General features: G+C 47.3%; 1 protein-coding gene across 1 annotated transcript in view; it reads right to left on the reverse strand.

Moving 5' to 3' along the window:
• The window catches only part of KAZN (kazrin, periplakin interacting protein), a 225,585-nt gene that overhangs the window by 161,869 nt on the left and 38,864 nt on the right, over window positions 1-24,852 (reverse strand). Inside the window, exon 2 of the mRNA XM_055705111.1 lies at window positions 8,088-8,245. Coding sequence (XP_055561086.1) covers window positions 8,088-8,245 — 158 coding nt within the window. The remainder of the gene's footprint in view (window positions 1-8,087; window positions 8,246-24,852) is intronic.

Raw genomic sequence — 24,852 nt, forward strand, 5'->3', positions numbered from 1 at the left:
TGCCGCTGTGTTGAACCAGCCTGTACCCAACATGTTACCACCAGCTCCAGTCCTAGAGGACTCAAGTGGTAGTGAATGGAATGTTGTTTTCCAGCCCCATTACTTAGTGATTTAAATATTACGTTGCAGCAATGCTAGGCAATAGAATCTACCTTCTGCACGGCCCCAGCTCAGCTCTCTCCCCCACTATGACAGTTTTCTCTCCCCTCCTAAGCCCTGCTGCATTTCCAGAAGCAGATGTTTAAGCTGTCCCCCCGGCTACCCCCATGCCCAGCCCCGTCTCCTCCCTGCCTTGGGACTGCTCCTTCCCGTGCCCCCAGCGCATCGGCAGCAGCGCAGCAAAGCACGCCGAGAGCTGCACCACGGCACGGCGAGGAGGGACGGCAGAGCCTCAGCAGCACCGAGCATCTGCGCACGAGGAACCAGCTGAATTTAGATTCTCTTCATGGCACAGACGGTCACAGCTGGTACGGATAAGGATTTAAAATATTTAAGATGGCTTTTTCTCTCCAGACCAGGGGAGGAGGGGAGCGGGGGCTGGCCAGGGCACAGCAGTAGCTGAATGACCACAGTGACCCTGGGATGGCGACCCTGCAAGGTATAACACCGAAAAACATACAGCAACAGCTCCTCATACCCGGCACCAGGCACTGGGCTGAACACCCACGCTGGCGTCAGACGGAGGAACGTGTGGGACAAGGCTGGCCCTCCCGCGGCAGCCGAGGGTCCCATCGGTGGCAGGGGGTGACGCTGCCGTGGGACGTGGGGTGGAGGATGGACAGGTCAAGACATGGAATTACAACAAGTACAGGCTAAAGCAGACCCTGAATCCACCACGGCCACCTTGCCTAAAATGTAAGATCCGCATGGATGTGCTGCAAGGCAAATTTTCCAGATTTAAAGATCTGGAAGTAAATTGAATTTAAATACTAGGAGAAAAACTATCTTCACAGCTGGATTAGCTTTTACTTCACTGGCTGCACCCACCTGAGACAGACCGGTTGGAACCACAAAGGGCTTTTGGTCCCTTCAGCCGTGCATCAGAGGTTGCGCCAAGTCCGTCTTCTCCTCCGTTTACACGCAGTAAGGAAATCTCCTCTGTCACTTAACTCAGTACCAACTCAACGGCATCATTCCTTTACACTACGAGTGAAGGATGGAGAACATCAGCCTACCCCCCTCCTCGTATGAATCAGTAAACTACAGGTGGCTGAAAGCGGGTGGTGAGTAATCAATGCACCCAAGGCGGGACACGGAGGAGGACCACCGCTCCGACTGAGACCCACCGCCTGGGGGTGACTAACGATGCGCAGACAGACAGCAACACACACGTTCCAGCACACCTATTTCCAGGGTATCTTTGATCTGCCCTCATTACGGAACACATCATTCTCCAAACAGGCTGAGCTACCAGAGGCAGTCCACAAATCAATTCTTCCTCTCCCCGGCCATGAAGAGAGGCAGCGGGTTGTCAGCTACACGTCTGGGGACAGGCACCGCAAACCGGGCTCCTGTTAGCACACACTAATGATGTCATTAGACACAACACAGCCCTTGACGAAGCTGGCTAGGTTCGGTGTTTTATCTTCTCATCCTTCAAGAGAAACCAGAGCCTTTTGTGCTCCCTTTCAGGCTAGACCTAGAGGGATCATTAGAAGATGATTCCAAGCTGCTGGCTTGGAAGTGGCTAAAAAGATTTCTCCTTATGGAAATGGGATGGCAAGATTCATGTAAAAAAACCCGTGTGCAGCAGCAAGGCTTTTTTCCAGGCTTTCCCCTAAAAACATCCTGATTTTAACTGAAGCTTTTTTCCAAGCCAAACCAGCTTACGAGATGCGAATGCTGACACACATGAACGCCAATTTACAAATGCATTTTGGTAACATTCCGTAACAAAGAATTAGCACTGTATCTATTCCTGCATCCTCCAAAACAAATAAGTGTGGCGAGGACGCTTTCAGAAGTCGCAAGATCTAAGTTTATTGGAACAAACAGCAAATCCTCCCTTCCCTTTTCTTCCTGTTAATACTAATATGACCCACTCACGTGAAAGTAAAGGTCCTGGGGTTTGGCTACTGAAGCTCAGTCTGCTAGAAGTCTGAAAAGCAGATGGTGCTAAGTGTTTAACTAGCAAGCAAAATATTGCAGCAACATGGTTGGTTTTGTACAACAGACCTCCGCAGAACATAAGAATTACTTTTAAAGGTCAGCTGATGAAATAGCACTATTTTGCTACTAGTTCTGCAGCTGTTATCACAGCCGTCTCAGCAACAGCCTGCCTCAGAAAGACAACAGAGACTGCTGAAGAGAAGATGATCAGGTAAAAGAGCTCAAGAAATTAGTACTTATTTCCAGGTGACAAAAGGAATAGAGGCTCATATAAAAAACCAAATCTAAACAGCCGGTGGGATGCTGAAAGGCTAAAAGTAAGTCATGCCAAGTGGGTTTTCCCTTTTTTCAAAGGCTGAAAGACTCTCACCTGAAATGATTCATTTACAGGATCTCAGTGTCAAACTTAAAGGGCTTACGGTGGTGCCAACTCAAATACTCAAATATTTTCCGAAGAAAAACAGGGCAAAATCCTCTACCCAAACTGGTACCAACTTCCAGCAATATCTACAGACCTGTCTTTGTAGACACTCGCTAAAGGTTTGTCCCACTAGGTAATGACAGCTGGAGCCATTTGATTCAGAGTGAAGTGCTAGAACACTGGATTTTAAACAAAAGAAGAAAAAAAAACCCCAGCTTCTAAATGTAAATGGAAGGGTTCTTTCCCCTGTGATTTTGGGGCAACCACCATACTATTTTGTTAGCAACTTAGGCTAGAAGTACCACTAGGCTTATTTTCTGCCTTTACCTAAGAAAGAAACAAACCCCTCAGCAGGGAAGCAATTGTGTAGCTCTACACCCCCACGCTCTCACACTTAGTCAACAACTGAAATCCAATTAAACAGAACCCAGGTGTCCCACAAGGTTACTAAGCTCATCGTGCTCTTAAGCCATCCCTTGCGGTACGACTGCATTTGAGAAGTCCAGCCCAGACCAAAGGATTCTCTCTCTGTCCATTCATCCCTTCTGTACCAGCACCTAAGGGGGCCCCGACAACAATCCCAGTGCTGCTGGGAAAGAACTGCATGAAAAGAAGGTATTTCTCCCAAAGAACCTAAAATCCACTCGAAGTCAATTAAACACTTTAAGGGAGTAACTAAATGCACTGAACTTCCTGAAAGCTTGGCTTTTAAGGTCAGGCACCCAGAAAAATTACATGTGTTCCTTCATAACCCTGCGTTCAGAACATGACCCTGCATCTGAGGCTGACGCTAGCGCCCGCGTGCACCTTTCCGACTCGATTTACAAATCGCTTCAGCAAACTGCTGGATCAGAGCTGCCGTGTATGACTCAGCCCTTCAATGTTATGATCTCTCTTCTGCTCCACGCCAGCCAAGGCTCTCACAACAGCAATTAGAAAGTCAAGTGAAACAAAACAAAACAAAAAAGTAATTTTGGTAAAGCTGGGGGGGAGATTTAAAGTTTGGAGGAGTAATGGATTCGCATCACGTGTGTCTCAGAAGCAATAAATCCTGCTTAGGGAAACGTCTGAGGAAAAACCACACTAAGCTATAAAATTCCACCTTGGAGGATTATAAAACAACATGCATAGAGCAAACATCCTTTCCGAGCATAATAGGACTGCCAGAAATGATTGACAACAATGACAATCTATCATAGGCTGCCATATCCCCACGATAACACCTTGCACGGGGCTGTCTGGCAGAAATTAAATTGTTTATTCATTCCTATACTACGTAGAGGATGGAACATGTCACACGGAATAAATGCACCTTTTCTTTCTGTCTGCTTTTATGCACCCGCATTATTTAAGTACACCTTTTAGTTCATACAACACTATTTCAATTTCCTCTCGGATTTCTCCCCCCCTTCCCAGCCAGCTCTGCAGATGATGACTTGCTAAGCACCGTTTAGGGGAACGTGATGCCTTTATACCTCCAGACTGATGTCAGGAAGCTGCTGCACAGCTGAAACAAATACAAGAAATGAGCAATCTGGATGGAAAGCTCCAACCCTCACTCAGAGGGAGGGTGATGCTCCCTTTCCAGAGCTCTGCCAGCCCAGCAGCGAGCATGCAGGTCAGCAAGCAATCCCTCCCACAAGGTATTTTCATGCTGAGGAAATCCTATCCGGGGTGTGTAAATGGATGGAGACCACCGGGGTCAAGAGATCCCTGCAGATTGTAATGACTTTCATTAAATCACTGTCTTCCCTGGGCAGAATTTGAGCTGACAGCCTATTGCTGAGAGACTCCACACAGCTTATTACCTATCCCCACATGCAGTTTAATACCGCTGACATGCCAGCTTGTGTCCGAAACGGTGCAGCCAGCAGGACGGGGGCAGTGACCGTCCCCCTGTGCTCGGCGCTGCCGAGGCTGCACCGCACGTGCCAGGCTCAGCTCTGGCCCCTCGCCGCAGGAGGGACGTCGGGTGCTGGAGCGTGTCCAGAGCCGGGCAGCGGGGCTGGGGCACCTCTCCGGTGGGGAGCTGGGGGGGTTCAGCCTGCAGAGAAGGGGGCTCAGGGGGACCCTCTCGCTCCCTGCAGCTGCCTGACGGGAGCGGGTAGCGAGGGGGGGTCGGGCTCTGCTCCCAGGTGACAAGCGACAGGACAAGAGGGAACGGCCTCAGCTTGCACCAGGGGAGGGTCAGGTTGGGCATTAGGAAAAACATCTTCACCGAAAGGGCTGTCAAGCGCTGGGACCGGCTGTCAGGGAGCTGGGGGGGTCACCACCCCCGGGGCGCTTAAAAGATGCGTGGATGTGGCGCCTGGGGACATTCTTTAGCGGTGGCTTGTTAACGGTGCCAGGTTAACGGCTGGATTTGATGATCTTAAAGGTCTTTTCCAAGCCAGTCAGTTCTGTGACTCTATGACTCTCTGTCAGCACCCACCTCTTGGCCAGCCCTCGGCACAGGTCCCAGCACCCATCCTGCCAATGCTACTTCAGTTGACATCACTGATGTTTCTGTAAGCAGGATGCAAAATACGCGAGGCAACGTCCCATTCTCCATGGAGAAAGCCCTGTCACATATGGGATTTTTTTTCCCTCCCATTCAAGAGCTGTTTCTCTAGTCTGTGTTTGTCAACAAGTGACCTCCAGCATGGCAAATTTCTCCTATAAAGCCACAGTCACTACTGTCACAGTCGTGTGTACACCACTACTGCAAAACCTGAGCCATGAAAATCAGTGAAAAGTAAATTGATGGGAAAACAGATGGGGAAAATAGGCTCTTCCTAGAAGCCAAGGGAGAAATAAATACGGTCCAACGAAGGGAGTGGGATGACGCTCAGGAGCATGCAGTCCACATTCTGATTATCAGTAAATCTGGCTGTGAAACCCCAAACAAACTCCCCAGTGCCTCTGGGCTGTGGTCCCTCTTCTCCACGCTGACAGGCATCCGTTAGCGGGTCCTCTCGGCGATGCATTGCTGAGGGCAGGGACTGGCAACTTCACAGCCAGATGCACATGGTCCCCGAGGCAGCCTGGTCTAAAAACATTCACAGCATTTTCCAAAGTGGAGAACTATGTTTGATTGGTTTCGTGATTCATCTTAAGTCAGAAAAAAATTACTCGGGATCAAAGTTAGATCCGTAGTGGATCCGAAGACTTTTCTTCAGCCACATCTCCTGGCCTGCTGGTGTCCTGGCAGAGTTACAAAAATTTGTCCAATTTCTCTCCACACCAGAAAGGCAGCAAGTGTGAGACATCATCCCCACAGGCTGTGTTTTCAAAGCAGATTAGCAGTGTCAGAGAAGTGAGAAATGCCCATTAACTGGCCCCTTTGATCACTCGATTCTGGGGGGGTTGGCAGCCCACCTAATTTCTACCCAAAATTCCAAGCCAGATGTTCTCTCCTCAGATTATTGACCAGCAAAAATCGGGTCCACATTAAGAGAGGAGGAAAGGGAGCAAAAGAGCCAAGCACTGGATTTCAGCTTATCTTCGTACAGAACCTTGCACAATCATTCTTAGAGCTGCAGGGCTCCATTTTCCTGTAAAAAACACTAGCTGGGAAGAAATGAGATCAGGTGAGGGAAAGGAAATAATTGCATTGGTGATATTTTTTCCTCCTGTGTAATTAGAGCCATAGGGCACTATGCAGTCAGGGTTAGTATGTACTTTATATGCACACACTGGCAACAATATTCCTCTTTAGGTAGCTTGCTGCCAGCCTTGTGTTTCTTTCATTCCTCAGAGCATTTATTTTATTGGGGTTTTTTTGTACTTGACATTGTGAGCTGTTCAGTTCCATCCTTTTGCTTACCACTCACCGCTTCCCACCTTGTCATCCTGAAAATCCCAGGCGAAGAAACTGCCCTGTCCTTTCTGGTAAGAGACGTGGGTGCATCACAAGGATGCAGGAGTGTGTGACATTTCCCCATTGCTATTAGCATTTCCTTAATCAGTCACTCTATCACAGGCACCACTTAATATGCATTCAGGACAGCTGATAAGTAGCAAAGCAAAGCTCTGGTGCTAAAAAACCATATTCCTGCACAAGGGGATTATAATAGGTACCTTTTTGCCCCATATGCATTTTAAACTGCAACATGCAGATGCAGTAAACATCTGCCTGCCCTCACGCCTGACTCCTTAAAGTGATTCCCAGCTGCAGCACAGGCCTCAGGAGGAAATCCAAACGCACAATCCAACCCTCCACATTCCCCATGGCATTGCGGCAGCGCTCCATCCATTGGTTTGGAGTAAATGGAGGTGACTTGGCTAAAGACCTACTAAAGTGACATGAACACCACAGTCATAGAAACAAAATCCTGAGCCCAGCAATAACCGTTTGCTCACTGCGCACTCCACAGCCCCCAAAGCCTGCACTGACTCCCCGTGCAAAAATACTCAACGTTAAAATACATACATCACTAACAGCAGGGATTCCCAGGCCACATGCAACAAGGTCCTACTACCCACAGTAATGGGGACCAAAGGCTCTGAAGGCGAGAGAAGCAGGTAAGGCAACCACCAGACTCCACATGGGAGAACAGGAGACTAAACCACAAAAACGCGTGGGTTTTTTCTCCATCCAGGCACCTGGGAAATGCCGGCAGCACGGCACGTACCAGCAGCACCGCCAGCACCAGCACAGCGGGGCCCAGCAGGGACAGCCATCGGGAAAAGCCCCAAAGAAGATTATTTTGCTAAACCCCTACAGGAATAATTTCCTCCTCTCTTATTTCCGTGTTTGGCTTCTAAGAGGCAACAGGCACAAACTGCAATAGGGGACGTGCCAATAGATGTTGAGGAAAACAAAAATAAAACCCTGTGAGAGAGGTTGAAGCGCGGAGCCCGGGCTGTGTGCAGCCCCTGCAGAGCTCGGGGGTGCTCAGGACAGTCTCAGACCTACTCCGCCAGATTTTAGGGCTTCCCAGCAGAGAAGGGAGAGGAGACCGCCCTGTTTTCAAAACAACCCTCTGACACAAGCTGCTGTTTTCCGTCCAGGCTTTACAAATAAAGACCAAAAGGGAATATGAAAAAAAAAAAATATTCTGAATATTTCAAAGGGGCTTTTTTTTATAGGATGAAGGAAGCACACTGTAACACAGCAAACCTACAGAGGGAGAGATTTTATGTCAAAGCACCAAAGGCACAAAGAAACATCTGCACATCGTTTCATGACTTTTAACTGGCATTTTAGAGCATGGCTAAAGCAACAGCTCACTTACGCGTCTGGCACTTCTAAAACCAGCATTCAGCACAGATGCTCAGTGGCAAAACAATTTTCTTTTGCTAGGGCTGACACTGGATTGCCATCAGCGGGTATATCGCTGCATTTTCTCTTGAAACTCCAGAGCGATTTTCCACCCAGGCCATCACAAGCTGCACGCCCCGCACGCCGTGATGGCCTGCCCACACCTGCAGGTTTCGGAAGCCAAAGTCAGTTTTAAACAAGTGTCAGGGACTAATGCTTTCCACTGCAAAAGCCGCCAATAAAAATGACATACCGCCTCCAGATCTGTGCAATGAGCCTTGTGTCCTAGCAGATGGGAGTTTATCGATTTCCTACCTGCGCATCCATTAGGAGGTGCCTCATCAGCATCATGGCATTTTTCAGAGATTCCTTCTCGCTGGGCAGAAAGGCATCTTCCTCTTCGTCCAGCGTTTTTGATTTGTTGATGATAAAATGGGAGATCTGGTCATTCAGGGAATGGAGCGACTCCACAGCTGCAGAGACAGAGAGGGAAAGCAAAATGGGCATGAAACCACACTGAAGGGAGATGACACCCTTTGCTCAGTTTGAGATGAGCTATGGAGTGCAATCTGCTTTTGAAAAGCACAGCAGGAAACTGGTCCCCATCACCTCCCTTGGCCTCTCTCCTGAGAGTGCCAGCAAAAGGCATGATGAAGACTAGTGACCACTGTAAAGTCATATATTGATGGAGAACTGCAGCCAACAGCAACAAGGCAATGCGGTCTAAATTAACACTATAGTGATCATTTTTTATTACTTCCAGAGATCAACTAGATTCAGTTAAAATCTAAACACTGCAGTCTCACCGCTCCCCCAGTCAATCCACAGCCAGTCAATTTTCCCCATGTGATAAGGGTTTGCAGCACCAAAATCGTATTTTCAATAGTAAATGCACGCCGCAATGGACATGAGTATTACAAAAGTACTGAGCTATTGCTACAAGGATCGAAAATGGTAAATAACCAATAGATACACATGCATCTACAGGTGACTCATCTAAGGTTGGAGGTTACTTCCCAGCAGTAGCCAGGGCAATATATGGATGGGAACAAGATGCACTGAAACACTGTGAAACAGAAGAACAGTTACAAATATGACTTTTCATAAATTTGTCCCGTATTAGCATTCATAAAATTCAGTTGGAACTGAAGATCCTTTCTGTTAAGCAAGCCGTAAGCCTTATCTCCCCTCACAGCATATGGCAAACCCAAACAGCAGTACCCTATAGCTGTGAAGAAAGCAAATTGCCCAAGGTCAAACAACAGGTCATTGCCAGACAAAATTTGTCTCCTGACTCCCAGCCCAGAGACCTGCTCCCCACGATGTGCTGGGACTCAGAACGTCAGACAACATGAAGGGCAGAAGCTGGAAAAACTGGCTTTTTATTAGCTACGGTAGGAGAGCACAAGACCGATAGCTAAAATATTGCTCATTTTCTTTCTTCATGATTGTCAGCATTTGAAATGCTGCTAATCTTTTAAGTTCTCCTTTGTAAGGTCAAACCCCGGGTATTATATGTGGGGTTCTGCCCCCCAGTCATGCACACCAGAATCCAGAACCTCCATGGCTCTCACAAGTCCCCCAGCAATGTCACACACTTTATGATGCTGCAGTTGACACAGGCTGCAACACAGCAACTAACGGCAAAATGTATTTCTGCCCAACGAAAAGCATTGCGTTTCTACAGATTTGAAAAGTCTGCAGTGCAATTCGCTTTTAAACCAGCGCAGGTTTGGCGTGTTCATTTACACTGTATTTAATGTACTCATTACATAAATGAGGCTCAAATAATCCTTCAGCATCTTTTCTGTCTGCCGGTGGTTCACCCAGTGCAACCCTTTGAGGAGCTCGGAGTGCCACATCGCCGTGCCGCACGTGGCCAACCCCGATGGCTCGGGCTGTTTAGGAACAAGGCAATGTGCTATTTGGGACTCTCTGCAAACTGATTTTAAGAACACGAGGCCACTGAAATATCTACTCAACCTACTTCTGTCCAAAGAAAATCTCACTGCAAAATCCAAAGCAGAAAAGATTAGCCAGAAAGCCTACTCATTACAGAGCAGATCCTCCTCAGACAAAAGGTCCGTAACAAACAACAGGTGTGTCTCCAAAATGCAGGAATGAAAGGACAGAATCCTCCTTACTGAAGGTGTTTGGGTTTTTGATTTAAAGGGGGGAAAAAAAGGGAAAAAAATCACAAAGCACAAATCACTGTGCCTTACAAAGCCTCGTGGAGAGCCTGAGGGGACTGGGAGGACCCCCCAGACTCCGGGTGCTCATGCTAATAGGAAAGGTATTTGAGGCTCCCCACGATGGATGGGTCCGTTTTGAATCACGCCATAAATCACAATAAGGTAAGGGCTTTGGAGCGACTGACTGCACCAGCTCCAGCTTCCAGCAGCCGCAGGGGCGCGGGGGGCCGTGCCAATGCACTGCGCTCGCCGCTGCAGCTCTGAGCCACTCGAATGCCAAGATTTCAGCTTTTGCAAATCATTCCACTGAACAAAACGAGGCTTGTTCCCTCTGCATCAAACTGAGTCCTGCACCCTTGGCACCTTCACAGTATGGCAAACCGGCACTGCGACAAGCCTTTCGCCGGGGCGCTCGGCATACCAAGCTGGATGCTCACGCTTCTCCTGCTGTGAGGTTTCAAGTAACACACAACCACGAACACACTTGGGAACTTTTTCCAGTGTTACACACAACCCAGTTTATCATATCGATCATGTGCAACAGCAGGGGTGCCTTCCATAGCGCTCGGTCCTGGTCCTTACCAGAAAGACATGGGAGATGCACCTGCTGCCACTGCCCTCTGCACCACAGCCACCGTGGCCACGCGCCTCACGGCTGCGTTTTCCTCCCACACTCGCCCCCCCCCCCCCCCCAAGTTACAAATATATTTCTTCATCAGCCCAGCTCTGCCTGCGGAGGCATGCCCCGTGGGCAGAGGGGGAGGCAGGACGGGATTCGGGGGGCAGCCATGTGTTGCAAACAAGTGATGCAACTGCAGTGGGGGCATGCAAATCGTTCGGGGAGGTCCGCGCGTCGCCCCTTGGTTTCTGGTCCCATCCCATGTGTATTCTGACAACGCACATGTCCTGCACTAGTACCAGGGCCAACGTCTTCAGTTTTCTGCCCACAGTCCCCTGGAAAGTCTCTGTATCTATTTCCCATAAGTTTAAGCACTTTCTCTTTTCCAAGGCCGATTACTATGGCTTTGTTCATCCCGTTATAAAAAATGATCTCTCAGCATTTCGATTATAAATCTCTGCAAGTCAGGCAGAAGGATTCATTCCAGCAGTGTGGTGCTGATGTGATTTTTTATAATTATTTTTTTTTCTAATGAAATGGAAGTGAGGAACTAAAAACCATGCAGAGCTTTTGACACCTTAAAGAAATTTATTTCTTGAAAGGAAGAAAATCAGGGTTCAGCATCCCTCCATTTGCAAGCAAACAAGCATTTCTCCAGCATTGTATCACTTCCCAGAAACAGTTTCACCAAAAATTTGATGGGCTGCAAGCAAAAGCTTACATCTGTCTTGGCTATGTAAAACTTTTACCGATGGGTGAGGCTTAGGTAGGTGACACACCACTGTACATCATAACCCAGGTCAGCATCATGCCTGCAAACCAAACACCCTTCCCACGGTCATGCACATGAAGCCGGTGCTATCCCAGCGATGCTCCGTGGCAACACCGGGCTTTGGGGAGCAGCACGGCACAGCGGTGCAATGGAAACCACGTGGAGCTAAGTTTCCCCAAGCCACCATGAAGCAAACATCTGACCGCCATACGTCCTCACACCACCAGCACTCAAAAGCCACGGGGAGCTGCAGGTTTCTCATGCAGGACAGGGCGCGTACGCCGCTGCACGCAGGGAGCAGCAGCACTGCTCTGCCCATCGCTCCTGGGCTGCACGAGCATCTCTATCAGACATGTCAGCCCTGAAAGCCATCTTCCCAGTGCTAACACACGGGTATGGATTCATCCCAGCCCTTCTGACCAAGAAAGAATTGAGGACGGATCGGGTTTTTTGTACTCCAAAGTCCTGGCTTGAGCTGTAAGCCCACACCTGCTCCTGGTGGTACAGATGCCTACCAGTTACGTTCCTCGAGCCACTGGCTGCCTCCCAGGTTCACACTGACCCCGAGTAGGAACTGGTACACAGGGCAGTTGTCCCAGCCTTTATGATTTTAAAGTATTTCAAAACAAAATGGTATTATCCTAAGTTATGCTAACCTCCTTATCTGAAGCGATAACTCTATATTCTCTGGTATTTCTTCTCTCACCCTTTGGGAAGTTCAGTGTTGTTTGAGCAATATGTGGCACATTAAACTCCGGGGGGCAAATGAGTCTCTCATTTGTAATTCTGTTAAGTTTAGAGAGATGCCAAAGAAATCAGCAGAAATATTTCCCAGTAAGAATGTGGAAAAAGCAGACCAGTATTTGACTTGCACTGATTTTTGTAAGCATCTGTCATAGTGCTATGTTTAAACTCTGCTCAGCAAAACAAATCTTTTTCCATGCAGATAACGGAAACTGTATTTGAATATAAAATCATCTAAGCCTTCCTCATGAAAGCAAAACTCGCATTTCTGAACCTCTGGACTACACGCAAAGTAAAAACAAAGGAAGCCTAAAAAATCCCAAACGATTTCTGGTTTTCTGGGTGTCCTGTGTCAGTCTGCAATGCAACTGCCAAAGAGCCCTTCTCCTAAGAGAAGATATTTGGTGTTTCTCATGTAAATCACGAGGACCTTCCCACCTTGTGCCCACTAAAAATTTAAGCGATAAAATCTAAGGATAATGAGGCAAACCTCTATCCCTCTCAACATTAAGCCTTAAACATTTCTGCCGAGCAACACTTCAGCTAAACCCAGCAATTCCTTTGTAAACGTGTAAGGCTTATAAAAAGAAAAAAAAAAATGGACCTCAGATACACACACAGTTATGTTCAGCTCAGATTAAAAGACACTTCTTGATCCCCTAGAAAAAAAAAAAAAAAAAGCAACAATTTTCCCTTGCCTTATCAGTCCTCTTGGCTTCAGGTTGATAACACATTGGTAATGCTGCAAGCGAGACAACCAGCTAAGTAAAAGTTACAGCTATCAAAGCCCCCTTGGCTTCCCAGCTTTTCCCATTCCAATTTCACCATTTCCTCACTGCAAGGAACAATTTCAAGAGGCAAAGAAACCATAACAACCCTCCATTAGTGCTTTGACATCACCTTCAAGGAGAGAGAAAACGATGCATTTCAGAAGTGGTGCTTTTCACTGCTATCAGAGCCGATGTGCTGGGGGGGGGGAACTCAGGGCAGGACCATTTGCCACCCCCAAAAGCAAGACCAGGTCAACAAGGCAAGGTTTTTTGCAGGGCACTTCGGGGTGTGAATCACCGGAGCCTGAAGGATGTGCAGGGGAGAAGGGAAATTGCTTTCTGTCAGGGATGAGGGGAAAAAATATACAGACGCCACTGACTACTTCAGGGAAGAGGCTGCAGCAATAAGGCTGTTGCAGGAGACCCCATTTTATACACTCCAGCTACTGCCCAGATGAGTACTAAATAAAATAAACCATAGATAATATATCCTGAGATCTACTGACAAAATCCAGCAGAGTCTAAAATTAATTCCCGCTAGCAGGAGTGACTGAATGAAAGAGGATGGACACTATCATGTTTTTATCAGGGGACACGGTACAAGGATTCCTGGGCTCCGCCACTGACTCTGCTGCAAAAAATCAGAGCAGACACTGAGGTTGGACTTCTCTGTGAAGCAGTCAGCACTTGCCACCGCGACCGGAGATGTGCTGCCGTGAAGAAAAAAGCCAAAAAGCCACCCTGTGTGCACAGATCCTTTGAAAATCCATCCCAGCGGAGCACGGAGCAGTCTTCAGAGCCAGGGGCTGCAGGGAAACCTCGCCTGCTAATGAGCCTTTCTGACCGTCCGGCAAAATGCAATGATGCGTGGGGGCCAACTGTGCAATTCATTATCCCTTAATATTACCAAGCAGCTTCTCAAATGCCATCTACGGGTGCTGCTTTTGCAGAGAGATAAAAAAAATACTCAAAGCACCTCAGGCCTTTCCTGGAGGAGCTCCCCCCACAGCATCCCAGCAGCCAGCCACAGGTCTCCGTAACCTGCGGGGCTGCCGGAGCACCCGGTTGCCTTTCAGCACAGGATTGCAGCATCGCCCACGTTGCGAGTCCCAGCTGGCACCTCTCTTGGAAGAGCAGTTAAAACTGCTTTGCTTAGATGATTTGACGACATTTTTAGGTATTTTTTTATAATCAAATAATAACCTTCTGTGCCACTTCAGCCCCAGGAATAACGATCCCGCTCGCAGCAAGGATGCTCACCAAAGCTGTAAGAGGAGAATCCAGGCTGTTGCTGCTCTGAGGTTTCATTTCCCCAGCTGGCTGGCCACAACCCTTGCAAGATGCTCTCAGCCATGAGCCAGGTGAGACCACCACACGTACCTGAGACCACCGAGCACAAGGCTTCCCCTTCTGACACCTGGGCAACCCCCACATCTGGGGCATTAAAGGCACAGAGAGACCACCCGCACACAGATGAGCGGTGTGCTTTCCCCTTCCTCGAAATCACAACTGATTCCCAAATGCTCCCTCCTTGCCCAGCAATGGCTGCTTCTTGCTGCACGGGTTTGGAGAGGAATTAGGAGTGTCCTTATGAAAGCTTCAGGTCCTGACTTTGGGACCAACATCCAGCCCTGCGGGTGCAAGCTCAGAAATTGGAGGCAGTTGAGGGTTATGGCATGTAGACACATACAATGTATTAAAACGGGACATTTGTAGAGCTAACCTGTAAATAATGCCACACTGATTTATATCACCGAAGTTGGCCAATGGCTGTTCTGCTGGGTCAAAAAAAAAAAAAAAAAAAAAAGGACATGCAAGACTGCCACCAGCTCATTTCTGCCTGATTGATGATTCTGATTAGGAAGCCTTTCCCACTGTAGCATTTGCTAATTGCATTTGGACACATCAATTAATTTATTCACTTAGCCGTCGATGAGATCTCCCTTTGTAAAAGCCAGGCTGATGAAAATCATTCCCCACTCCCTCACACCGGTACCACACTGCTCCAGCACCTCTCGCTCCCAACGAGACACGAAGCGGATGGGCCGGGCGGCGAAGCCCACCTCCGTCGGGATCAGAAGGCACCAGCTCTGCCCGAGCAAACCCAGCCCGTCTGCCTTTCCCCAAGGTGTCCTGCGTCTTTCCAGCTGGAAATCGCACCTTGCAGCACGTGCCCCAGCCGTTTGCTTGTTTGCACGACACAGCTGCCTTGCACGACGCAGCCGCCTTGCACGACGCAGCCTTACACCCACACCTGCCTGCAGAAACAGTGGGGACAGCTCGATCTGAACCACTCCGTAAATATTTTCTCCCATCACCCGTGAGAGGAGACCCAGGGCTTTTTCTTTCCTTTATGGTCTTTAACTTGTTTAAAAGGAGGCATTCAACGAGCCCCCTCGCAGGAATAATTTACCACGCCATTAACCGAAGAAAAAATATCTGGTGTCTGCATTAGGGGCTCAATCACCTTTCAGAGAAACACTGTGAAGAACTCATTACAGTAATTACTAACGAGCTGGCCTCTTTGAGCTGTAAATGTTTTGTGTGTAACTGGCAAAGAGCTGCATTCAGAGCTTCCCAGATGCTAGAGAAAGCCATCAGGCCAATAAAATGCCCCTACAGTTCCAGAGGAAAACATGCTCAGAAACGAAGCTGGTCATTTTTTCAGCTTATTAGTTTCTCCTTACAAATCTGGCCTTTTGGGAAGTGAAAAATGACATCAAGAAGTGGAGCTCTGCAGAGCCGTGGCAGCTCTTATATTATTAAAGTTTTTCATTGCCACCTTTTTTTTTTTTTTTAATGGTGCAGAAGCTTCTTTCAAATTTGGATTTTTAACTATTTCAGTTAAAATGCCAATTTAAAACTGTCCTTAAAAAAATGGATATATTTTGAAGCCAGCAACACAGAAACATATTTTTTTTTTATTTCTTGTTACACTCCGCCTCCACCGGGAAGCACATTAGCAGACAGCAGGAAAAGGATGGGAGTTTCAGAACCCTGCTGCAAGGAGAGATGTCCGTATTCTCCTTAGAGAAACCACCTGCTGCTCAAAAAATCCAGAGATTGTGTATCCAAGAGAGACCTGGGCTGAGCAGGGAAAGAGGAGCTGCTGGACTTTGCTCCGACTTTCTGAGGGTTTGTTATCAGCCCTTGGAAAGGGGTTTTTCTCCTTTGCCTCAGTTTCTTCATCTCAGTCCCAGCGAACACCTCAGAGCAGCACACTGAAGTTAATGAGAGTTTGGCCAAAACTGTAAAAATGGAAAAGCTCAGCGTTTACTCCAGCTGAAGTGCTGCCGGGGGTCATTTATTAAATTACCAACATGCTTCTCCTTGGGTGACAGCCTTACTGCAGCTACAAGAATACCGGCGAGCCGAAGGGGCGACCCCATGCCTAAGAGCTTGCCTGTTCCCCCAAGGTGTATTAATTAATCAATAACATTACCACTCACCCTAAAAGAAAACCCAATGAGAAAAAATTCCTCTGCCATGCTTATGCTTACGATGGAGAGTCCGAGGACAGAATAAGCAGCCAGCGACGGGGTCCTGCTGCTGTCAGTAGCGCCTGGAGCCAAAAGAGCCCATGGCTCCTCCAGCAGTCGGGACTCCGACCTTTATGGCTGGACTAGTGTCATTTACAGAAATATTTGAGATGCTTAATGCCCCAGAGAGCTACCAACTGCCAGGCCAGGGCCAACATCAAACTCTGAGAAATACAGAAGGCACAACGCCAAGCCAGTATATCTAACTTTGGGAAGAGCAACTATTTAAATTTGCCAAGAATCAGAACACCTTTTCCAAGACGGACGAGGCATGGTGGCACCCAGTTTTACAGCTGTCTTGTTTCTGTTGGGCACCCATTTATTTGCTACCTCTTTAGCTAATTGTGCAGCTCTTATATTCCATAAGCCATAGCTCCTTATTTACACAAAAGTGACATATGCCAACACAAAGATGTCATGGGCCAGATATCCAGCTGCTAACAGCTGCCTTCAGAGGAGGGATGCCCAGCTGTGCTTGCATGTATGATGCTGCTGGGTTTTGGATGGGGTACAAGAAGACTGGATCCTACTTTGCCCAAAATTGGCTCCAGGATCTTGGATGGGTCACCTCAACCCTCAGCACCTCAGATTTCCATCTGTAAACACAGGTTCTGTAGCCCATGGAAACGTTCTAAACCACAAGGGTGAGATGCTACCACTGGCGAGGGACTCGTCTGGCCTTTCCTTACTATTCACCTACACATGGGAATTGTTCTGGTTTCACAAGCAGCTCCTGGTGCACCTCAATGCCAAAGGTGGAAGAAAACACCACCTGAAAGGAACGGAACGAATCACAGGTTTTTCTGGGGTTTGAATGAAATTATTAGAAGACAACTAGGTTTGGTTTGCTTCCCACCAAACACCTGGAAAAGAGAAAAGCTCTCAAAGAGTTACGTGTTGTTGTGAGTATTGGGAGACTAATTAGTATCATCTTGCCAATCTGCTGGGGTTGCAATAATCAGAAAGGGTCACCAGAAATCCTGAAACTGGGTTGAAAAACAAGATGTAAAAACTAAATAAACCACATTTGTTCACATCAGCTCTTGAGATCTTCCTTTCACCCTTAAGACTGCACTTCTCTTAACCAGATATGTTAGAAACTTAAAAAAAATAATAATAAAATAAACCAAACCACCAACAGATTTGTCACGTAAGAAAAAAGTCAACGGAGACCTGCAATAAAGTCATGAAAACTAGCAACCCGCAAATCTCTCCTTGGACATGTCTGTCTGCTGTTTGTAGCAGAAAGATGGGATGGAGGATGCTGTTAAAGCAATTACTTAAATTTCCTTGGGAGCTGCCTCCTTGAGCAGCTCTGCTGCTTAACACCGCAAGATGCGACGCTAACAAAACACTGGGCTTAGCAGCTCCAGGCTAACAAGCCCCTGTACCGGCAGAGCATTATAAAAAGCTAAAATTCAAACACTGGAAGCATCCAGGTTGATAAACCTCCGCTGAGTACAGCGGATCAGAAGGTCAAGTTTTATCAAGCACTCGCACAAACCCAGCTGTCTGGGTGAGCCGGGGGGGGGGGGAGGGGGGAGGGTTGGTTCCCTCTGCAGATAAAGGTGACACTGAGGACCACACCAGATGCTACATCTGCACCGATACTGCCAGCGGAGCCACACGCTGTCAGTTCCTGCCTTTTAATTGTTTTACTGCTGCATTTCCTCCTCATTCAAGGCCCATTAATCCATGATGTGCAGCAGTGGCATTACCTCATTTTGCAGACAGAGAAATCCAGAGCTTTTTTTATTCATTTAAACTATTCAGCTCATGGGATAATGTCATCTGCAGACATCCAATGCCATGGATATTTTGGCTTACTTGTAATAGACATAATTTTGACATTACTGTGTCAATTACTGCCCAATTCTGGCTTGTGCCATTACATCCAGTATCACCAACCCTGGTGTTGTGGAATAAAAATAAGCATCTAGAAATATATTCATTCAATTGAAGTTAAAATGAGTCTGTATTCAGCATTAATAACCCTGACACGATTTTATCTTTCGAGCAAAAGCTTCACATTCAAGACGCTTCTTCAGCGTGTCATTTAGTTTTATGGGCACAGAACTGAATAAACTCCTCCTAAAATAAAGCGGATTTTTCAGACCAGTATTTAAACTTGTTATTTCTGTTAACTAGGTCTATAAAATGCAGAAAAAGAGTATTCTTTTTAAAGATTATTACCCTGTGATCAACTATGTCTGTATTCACAGCTTCAGACCTAGCTTTCCCCACAAGCAAGAACAACTCAAGCAGTGGTTTTAGAAAAATCTTTCATGTTTCTATTTCTTCAGTGTAACAGTGCACCGGCCTTTCCCCCAAGCAGTCAGAAAAACTGACCGGCTTAACTTTCCAGAAAATAGGACTTCATCGTCTTTAAAAATAATAAATTGCATTGTCTTTAAAGATAATTTATTATTTTAAAATAATCAATGGGAAACACAAACTGCAGGGAAGCTAGCTACTTTATCCATGCTCCTTTGCAACAAGTGCCATGACACAAGTTCACGGGAGGCTCGTGCTTCACGGCAGTGTACGGGCACTTGAAGCTCCCGCGTACTTGGGAGTGAGTTAGGGATGCCTCGGGAGCCGCTACCCAGATCACGGGCAAATCGCTATGCCTTTCCTCATCTCACCCAACCAGGAATTTTGGAATAGCTCCTGACATGGTCAGAGGTAAAAAGGGATGGCAAGAAATGTGTCAAACTGTTCTATTTTGGTTTTTTTCCACTGGAACCCTCCAATTTTCAAAGGCATGTCGGTTGTGAGGTTTTGTTTAGAAAATGTGCGAGCCTCGAGGATGTTCGAGCACATCCTCCTCTTGTGTTTGGGATGGCATTTTAACGGCATTTCATGGGCACTTCCCATTTCTTTTCAGTGATGCTGTTTTCACTCTTCCTCAGCACGACCATTTCCAGCAAAAAAGAACAAGTAAGGCGTTCAATACTAATCACGTAGTATTCAGATGTTTTTTCTCACTTTGAATCATTATTTTTTATTTATTAGGTTTTCCAGATGCTCCTGCTAAGATGCTTTTAGCTCTATTGAAGTCTGGGATTTTCAGTAGGGAGAGAGCATCTTATAACTTTTTTTTCATGTAAGACGAAGTGCGTTTTTCTCGTTGATGACCGGTGGTGGGGGGAATGATTTGCTTCTAAGTTTCCCTAACTGCAGAAAACAATGCCTTCTTTGTTTTCACTTCCCTAGGTTTTGTGATTTAGCTTTGAACCTTGACTTCACGGCTGACCTCACATTTTAGATCTAAATTACTCACACTGCATTTGTAAACATTCACCGGTGGCATTTCTTTCAGCCGGAAAGAAACAAATATCCCTGTAGACGGGGATAACATATATTGCATTAACCTCCTCTCCTCACTTCCATCTGCTGCCTTTGTGGCAAGATTGTTTGGCAAGGCGATGAAATTAAACTTTAATAAAGGGCAAGAGGAGTAACTGTTCCCAGTATGAAACTGGGGGTGCAGCACTGTGCAGTCCTGGGGCTGGGGTCTCCCTGCGCCCAGCCTGGTGAGGAACTGGGACCACAGCCAGGCGCTGCAGAGGGGAGGTCACTGCAGCAGCCCAGAGCAGGAGAGAGATGGAAACGCCTTCCTCTCCTCCGTAACGCAGAATATTAGGTAAATAGAAAAGGTTTTGATTAAAACGTTCAAAAGCCCTGAAGTGACCCAGGGACTCGTTTTCCTTTCAGTCACACCCACGGTTCTTTGGCTCCTGAGTCTCGGAGCATCGGTGGCACACTGGCATCCCACTCGCGTTTGGGGACGGAGCTTAACTGCTTCCGAAGGCACGGGTCCAGGAGGGCAGTGGCTCTGGGTGCCCAGCCCCTGGTGGGTGGGAGATGCTCCAGAATGAGCCCCCTTTACTTGCTGCCCCTGCACCCTGCTGAGCCCCTGCGGCCGAGCCCCACATCCTACAGCGTCTGGATGCCAAGCAGCTCCAACTGCCCTTCCTTGCGCGACAGTCTCTTCCAGCTGCCAGTAAGGTTGACTTTGAGTTTCGGAGAATCTTTCATCTTCCTAAGGCTGCTTAAACAGCAGCGTTAACATTAAACGTTAATTCACCCTGTTAATAACCCGGCCCATGACTGTGCTCTCTCCTGGCAGCTGCCTAAGGGAACAGCCATTCTCTTCGGCACAAAGCATTTTGATGGATGAAGGGAAAGCATTTCATTTTGACACTTGACTGACAGAAAGTGTCCCTGTTAATTATGACCAAAAAGACAGAAAGAGAGGAAAATGATAACACGGCTCCATAAACTAATTTTGGTGTCATATTTAGGGTGTCCTTAGAAGATGCAGAGGGTGAGCCAAGACCACACAGTGCAAGAGGTTTATTTACTCCATTTCTTACAGATGGGCTGTGAGCAGCACCAAACCCGCCAGAGTTCAACAGCAATGGAAAATATTGTGTGCTCGGACTTGTGTAAATCAGAAGCAACCTCCCGAATAGCTCCAGCTGCACAGAGGCCACCTCTGCTCTCACCAGAGTCACTTCATGGTGGGCTTCACCCCTATCTATGCCGGCACGAAGCAGAAGGACGCATGTCCCCTCTGCAGTGCTCCTCCTCGGTGCCTTGCGCTAGCTGCAGGTTCAAGCCAGCCTGGCCGGGGCAGGATCCAGACCTTGGGGAAGGGAAAAGCGCTGGGAAAGCCTAGCACAAAAAGCACGCCTGGTCTTTTGAACCCCCCAACTCCTCCAGCTTCCAGCATTTCCCTTCCACCTACATGTCAGAAATAACGGATGGGAAGGGAGAGCCGGAGGACCTGTCAGACAGCAGACCCAGAGCGGAGACCAGGACAAACCCATCCCTCCCAGCAAAGTCTCACAAAGCCTCCAAGCGCAGGTTTCCCGGGCTCTCCCTAAGAATCTCAGGCCAACAGGCAGCAGTGGCCCGAGAAAACTACTGCGGCACGAGCCTCTGGCTCCACTCCCATGGATTTCTGCACCCCCTCAAGAAGACAGACCCCAAAGCCATCCTTCTGCCTCCCTGCCGAGGCGGCGTTCCCTCACCTGAGCCGCTCGCTCGGCTCTTCTCTCCAGGTTTGCCATGGCAACAAGAAAACCGCATGTTACCCCTGTGAAACGGATGGGTTATGCTTTTAACTTGGCCTTCTGTCTCTAGCCGGGTTACGACATCCCCTAGCTACAAGACGTGCAAGACCGGCAATACGCTCACCGCCGTGAACAGCCGCAGCACAGTAAACCCTGGGCAGTAAATACATTCACAGGGCAGGCACGGGGTGAGGGCAGGCAGGAGTTGTGTGACTTCAGAAACCAAGAAGTAAGGCGGTTAGAAAAGCGGTGGCATTGCCTTCCCGTTGGATTTTGTCACGGGCACTGCAGCAGCGCACCCTCCTCGGCCGAGCCGCAGAGCCTGAGCCCAGCGCTTCCATCCACGCAGGAGGATTGACAGAGGCAGGCCAGGGTCTCTTAGCAACAGCATCGCCTATGGGTCCATTAACTCCAAATTCCTCCGCAAGTAAATCCTGAGCTAGAAAAAAATTCAGGCGCTTATTGACAGCCTGAGCTACGCGTTTTGTTCAGCCTGAGAAAGGGGGAAATAACAGGGGACGTTGCAAAGCAACGACCAGAGAGGACCTGCATTTGGGGTGACGGGCTCGCCGCTGGCTCGTGCATCAGTTACGGTCAGCTGCCTGGCGGGTCTCTACAAAAGCCTCAGCTGTAGAAATTGCTCTTGCAATTCTGCGAGGGGATTGCTTTGGTCAAGAAGGCAATCGAAAAGCAGCTCATAAAACACAACAGAAAAACACAGAAAGAGAATCAGAGGGCAAGGAGTGATTCACGTTTTATAACAGTTTGATTTTCCCCGTGCAAAGGGCTGCTTATTTGTGGGACTCTGTTGACTCATTTCATCGGTGTTACTCCTGATTTACTGGTGGCACAGCAGACCCAACGACGGCAGGAGCGGACGAGGTGGCCAGGAGGCTCCTCCTCTTCCCTCTCAACCCCCATTTGCAATATTTCTATTCTGATTGTGGCTGACAGCAACTGGGACTTTACTTCACCCCGAAGTAGCTCTTTATTTTCTCAGAGCGCATCTCTAGGAAACATGCAATGGTTTGAGCGGCTCCGCTTCGGTTTTGGAAAGCTACACCTTCAATGCAGCTGAGCAGAGACTGCAAATGCCACAGCGGGAGTCAAAGTCTGTATTTAACCACATTTCAGAGATGGTTTTAAGACACCCTCAGAGAGGCAGGAGACGGATGCTGTTTGCACCATCACAGTGAATGCACGGAGCTGGCAGCCCCACGCTTACGCACAGAGCACGAACACACACGGGTCACCTCTGTGCAGGATTTTAAACGTCACATTTTCACCATCTACTCAGACTACACGTATCTTCCCATCTCTCATTAGAAGGGCCCTTTTGCCGCTGATGATTAAGTTATCATCAGAGGTTATGAAGTCAATGTGAGAAAAAGGCAAGATAAGTACCTTTATAGGCTGTACCAGGGCACTGGAAAGTTCCCTCGGTTGAAAAAGTTCCCTCGCTTGAAAAGGTCAGCTCGTTTCAGATTGTCTATTTGCATAAATTTTCAGCAGTTTGCTGAACCCTTGCTCTTCCGCTGGTACAGAGGGGAAGCCTGTATCGTGTGTCATACTCGGACAGCATTACAGACCCTGCTCTTCTACTGTGAAACAAAACCATCTGATAAACGTATGCCTACTGTGATTTTGATTCATTTTATGTATTAATACCTCTAGAAGTAAAGAACTTAAAATTACACTTCAAAATACTTCCACTGGTATTCTTACAAGAATAAAGGGTAGATTTCAATCTATGACACAATACACAGAAGAGAAGTAGCCGTGGCCAAGAAGTAATTTGCTTGTACAATCTACAGCACCATCTGTCTAAAGCATATTTAGATGCCAATTACGGTGCACGGGTCCACTGCATTCACCTCATCAGTTCTTCAGCTGCGGATCAAATCCCTCTAACCCCTTTGTGATTTGCATGAGGAGTCAAAATGATAAACCCTTTAATAATGCCAGCAGATAGCATGCGTTGGACTAGGGGAGAATAGATACCGGTTTCTTTAATGAAAAGAACATGAAGTTTATCATGTTCTCGCTATTAAACTCAGACGAGATTAGGCTAATGAAAAGCAAAAACAGCCTCCCTCCCCCCAGAATTGCTCCTCGGCCTCAGAAATGTTGGCAGCGAGGAGACTATCAGACACATCCTTGTGGTTCTTCATCCCTGTGTGACATGACACAGCGTTCCCACCACCCCCAAAAAATAACATTTAGGTGTAAGACCTCCATTTTTCGGCTTTAACAACAGCCTCCTCTTGTTGCTGTCTAATGGCTTTTATTTATATGTTGAACGAAATAAAGGAGCAGCTACACACATAACGCCTTTTTTGCCACATCTTAACCCCTCAAAATAGCTCATGGCCTGAGAAGAGCCCTCGTTAGTGTGCATTTCCATACCCAGATGAAAAAAGAATGCGAGAGTAAAATTTTCCTTGGAAAAGGAGAGGATCTCAAGCTGCTAATATGTCATTATGTTTCTGTTCATTAGCATCTCTGGAAGCTGACAAATATGGTTTTAATGGCTTTTCCCCCCCAACTCCCCCTTACTGCTCTGTAGTATCCCCCCCTTACTGCAGCGCTAATAAGGTGTAAAAGTCTTGTCCTGAAACTCTAACCCCAAACCGCAGCTCTCATGGCTGCAGTCTGAATGGGAAAAATTTCTCACAAATGCAAATTAAACCAAGTATTTACCAGTACGCAGAGTCAACTTGTCAACACATTAAGACTTTCCCCAACCTATTTAGGCAAGATTCAGTTTCCAACGTGGTTTAAATAAAAATGTACGGGAGATTTTTAGTAATAACTACAGAAGAACTTTGCTTGGACCAGGTAGAATTTTTCACCATCACAACTCGACTGGTAAAGGTGCAAATATATATATATATATATATCACTCCATATGTGTGTGTGTGTGTGTATATTTACACATATATATGTGAAAACCCAGCTGTACTGGCTGCAGCACTATTCCCCATGTGGAGCAGCTTTCAGATTGAAGCAATTCCATTTCATACCGCTTCTGCATTTGGCTGCAAAAGAAACAAATAAAGAGTGCTTCAAAGGTATTCACCAAATACTGAGGTTCTCTCCGTTGTTCTCTGGCGAATCAATGATCTTTGAATGAAATTAATGTTTTTGTATGGTTTGGGCAGTTTTATAATTTAGAGCCAGATTCCAGCAGGAAATACTTGCGTCAATGCAACACAGCTGCTGGAAGATAGATGTTAGCACAATGTCAAATCTAATCAGGAATGACACGCTGCTGTTATTTGATTCTGCTTATCGAATTTATTTATCTCCAATTGTTGCTTTTTGCAAAACGCTGTAAGGTGGGAACATTTGTCAGTAACATCT

Source organism: Falco cherrug, chromosome 3 (assembly GCF_023634085.1).
Source record: "Falco cherrug isolate bFalChe1 chromosome 3, bFalChe1.pri, whole genome shotgun sequence".
Taxonomy (NCBI): domain Eukaryota; kingdom Metazoa; phylum Chordata; class Aves; order Falconiformes; family Falconidae; genus Falco; species Falco cherrug.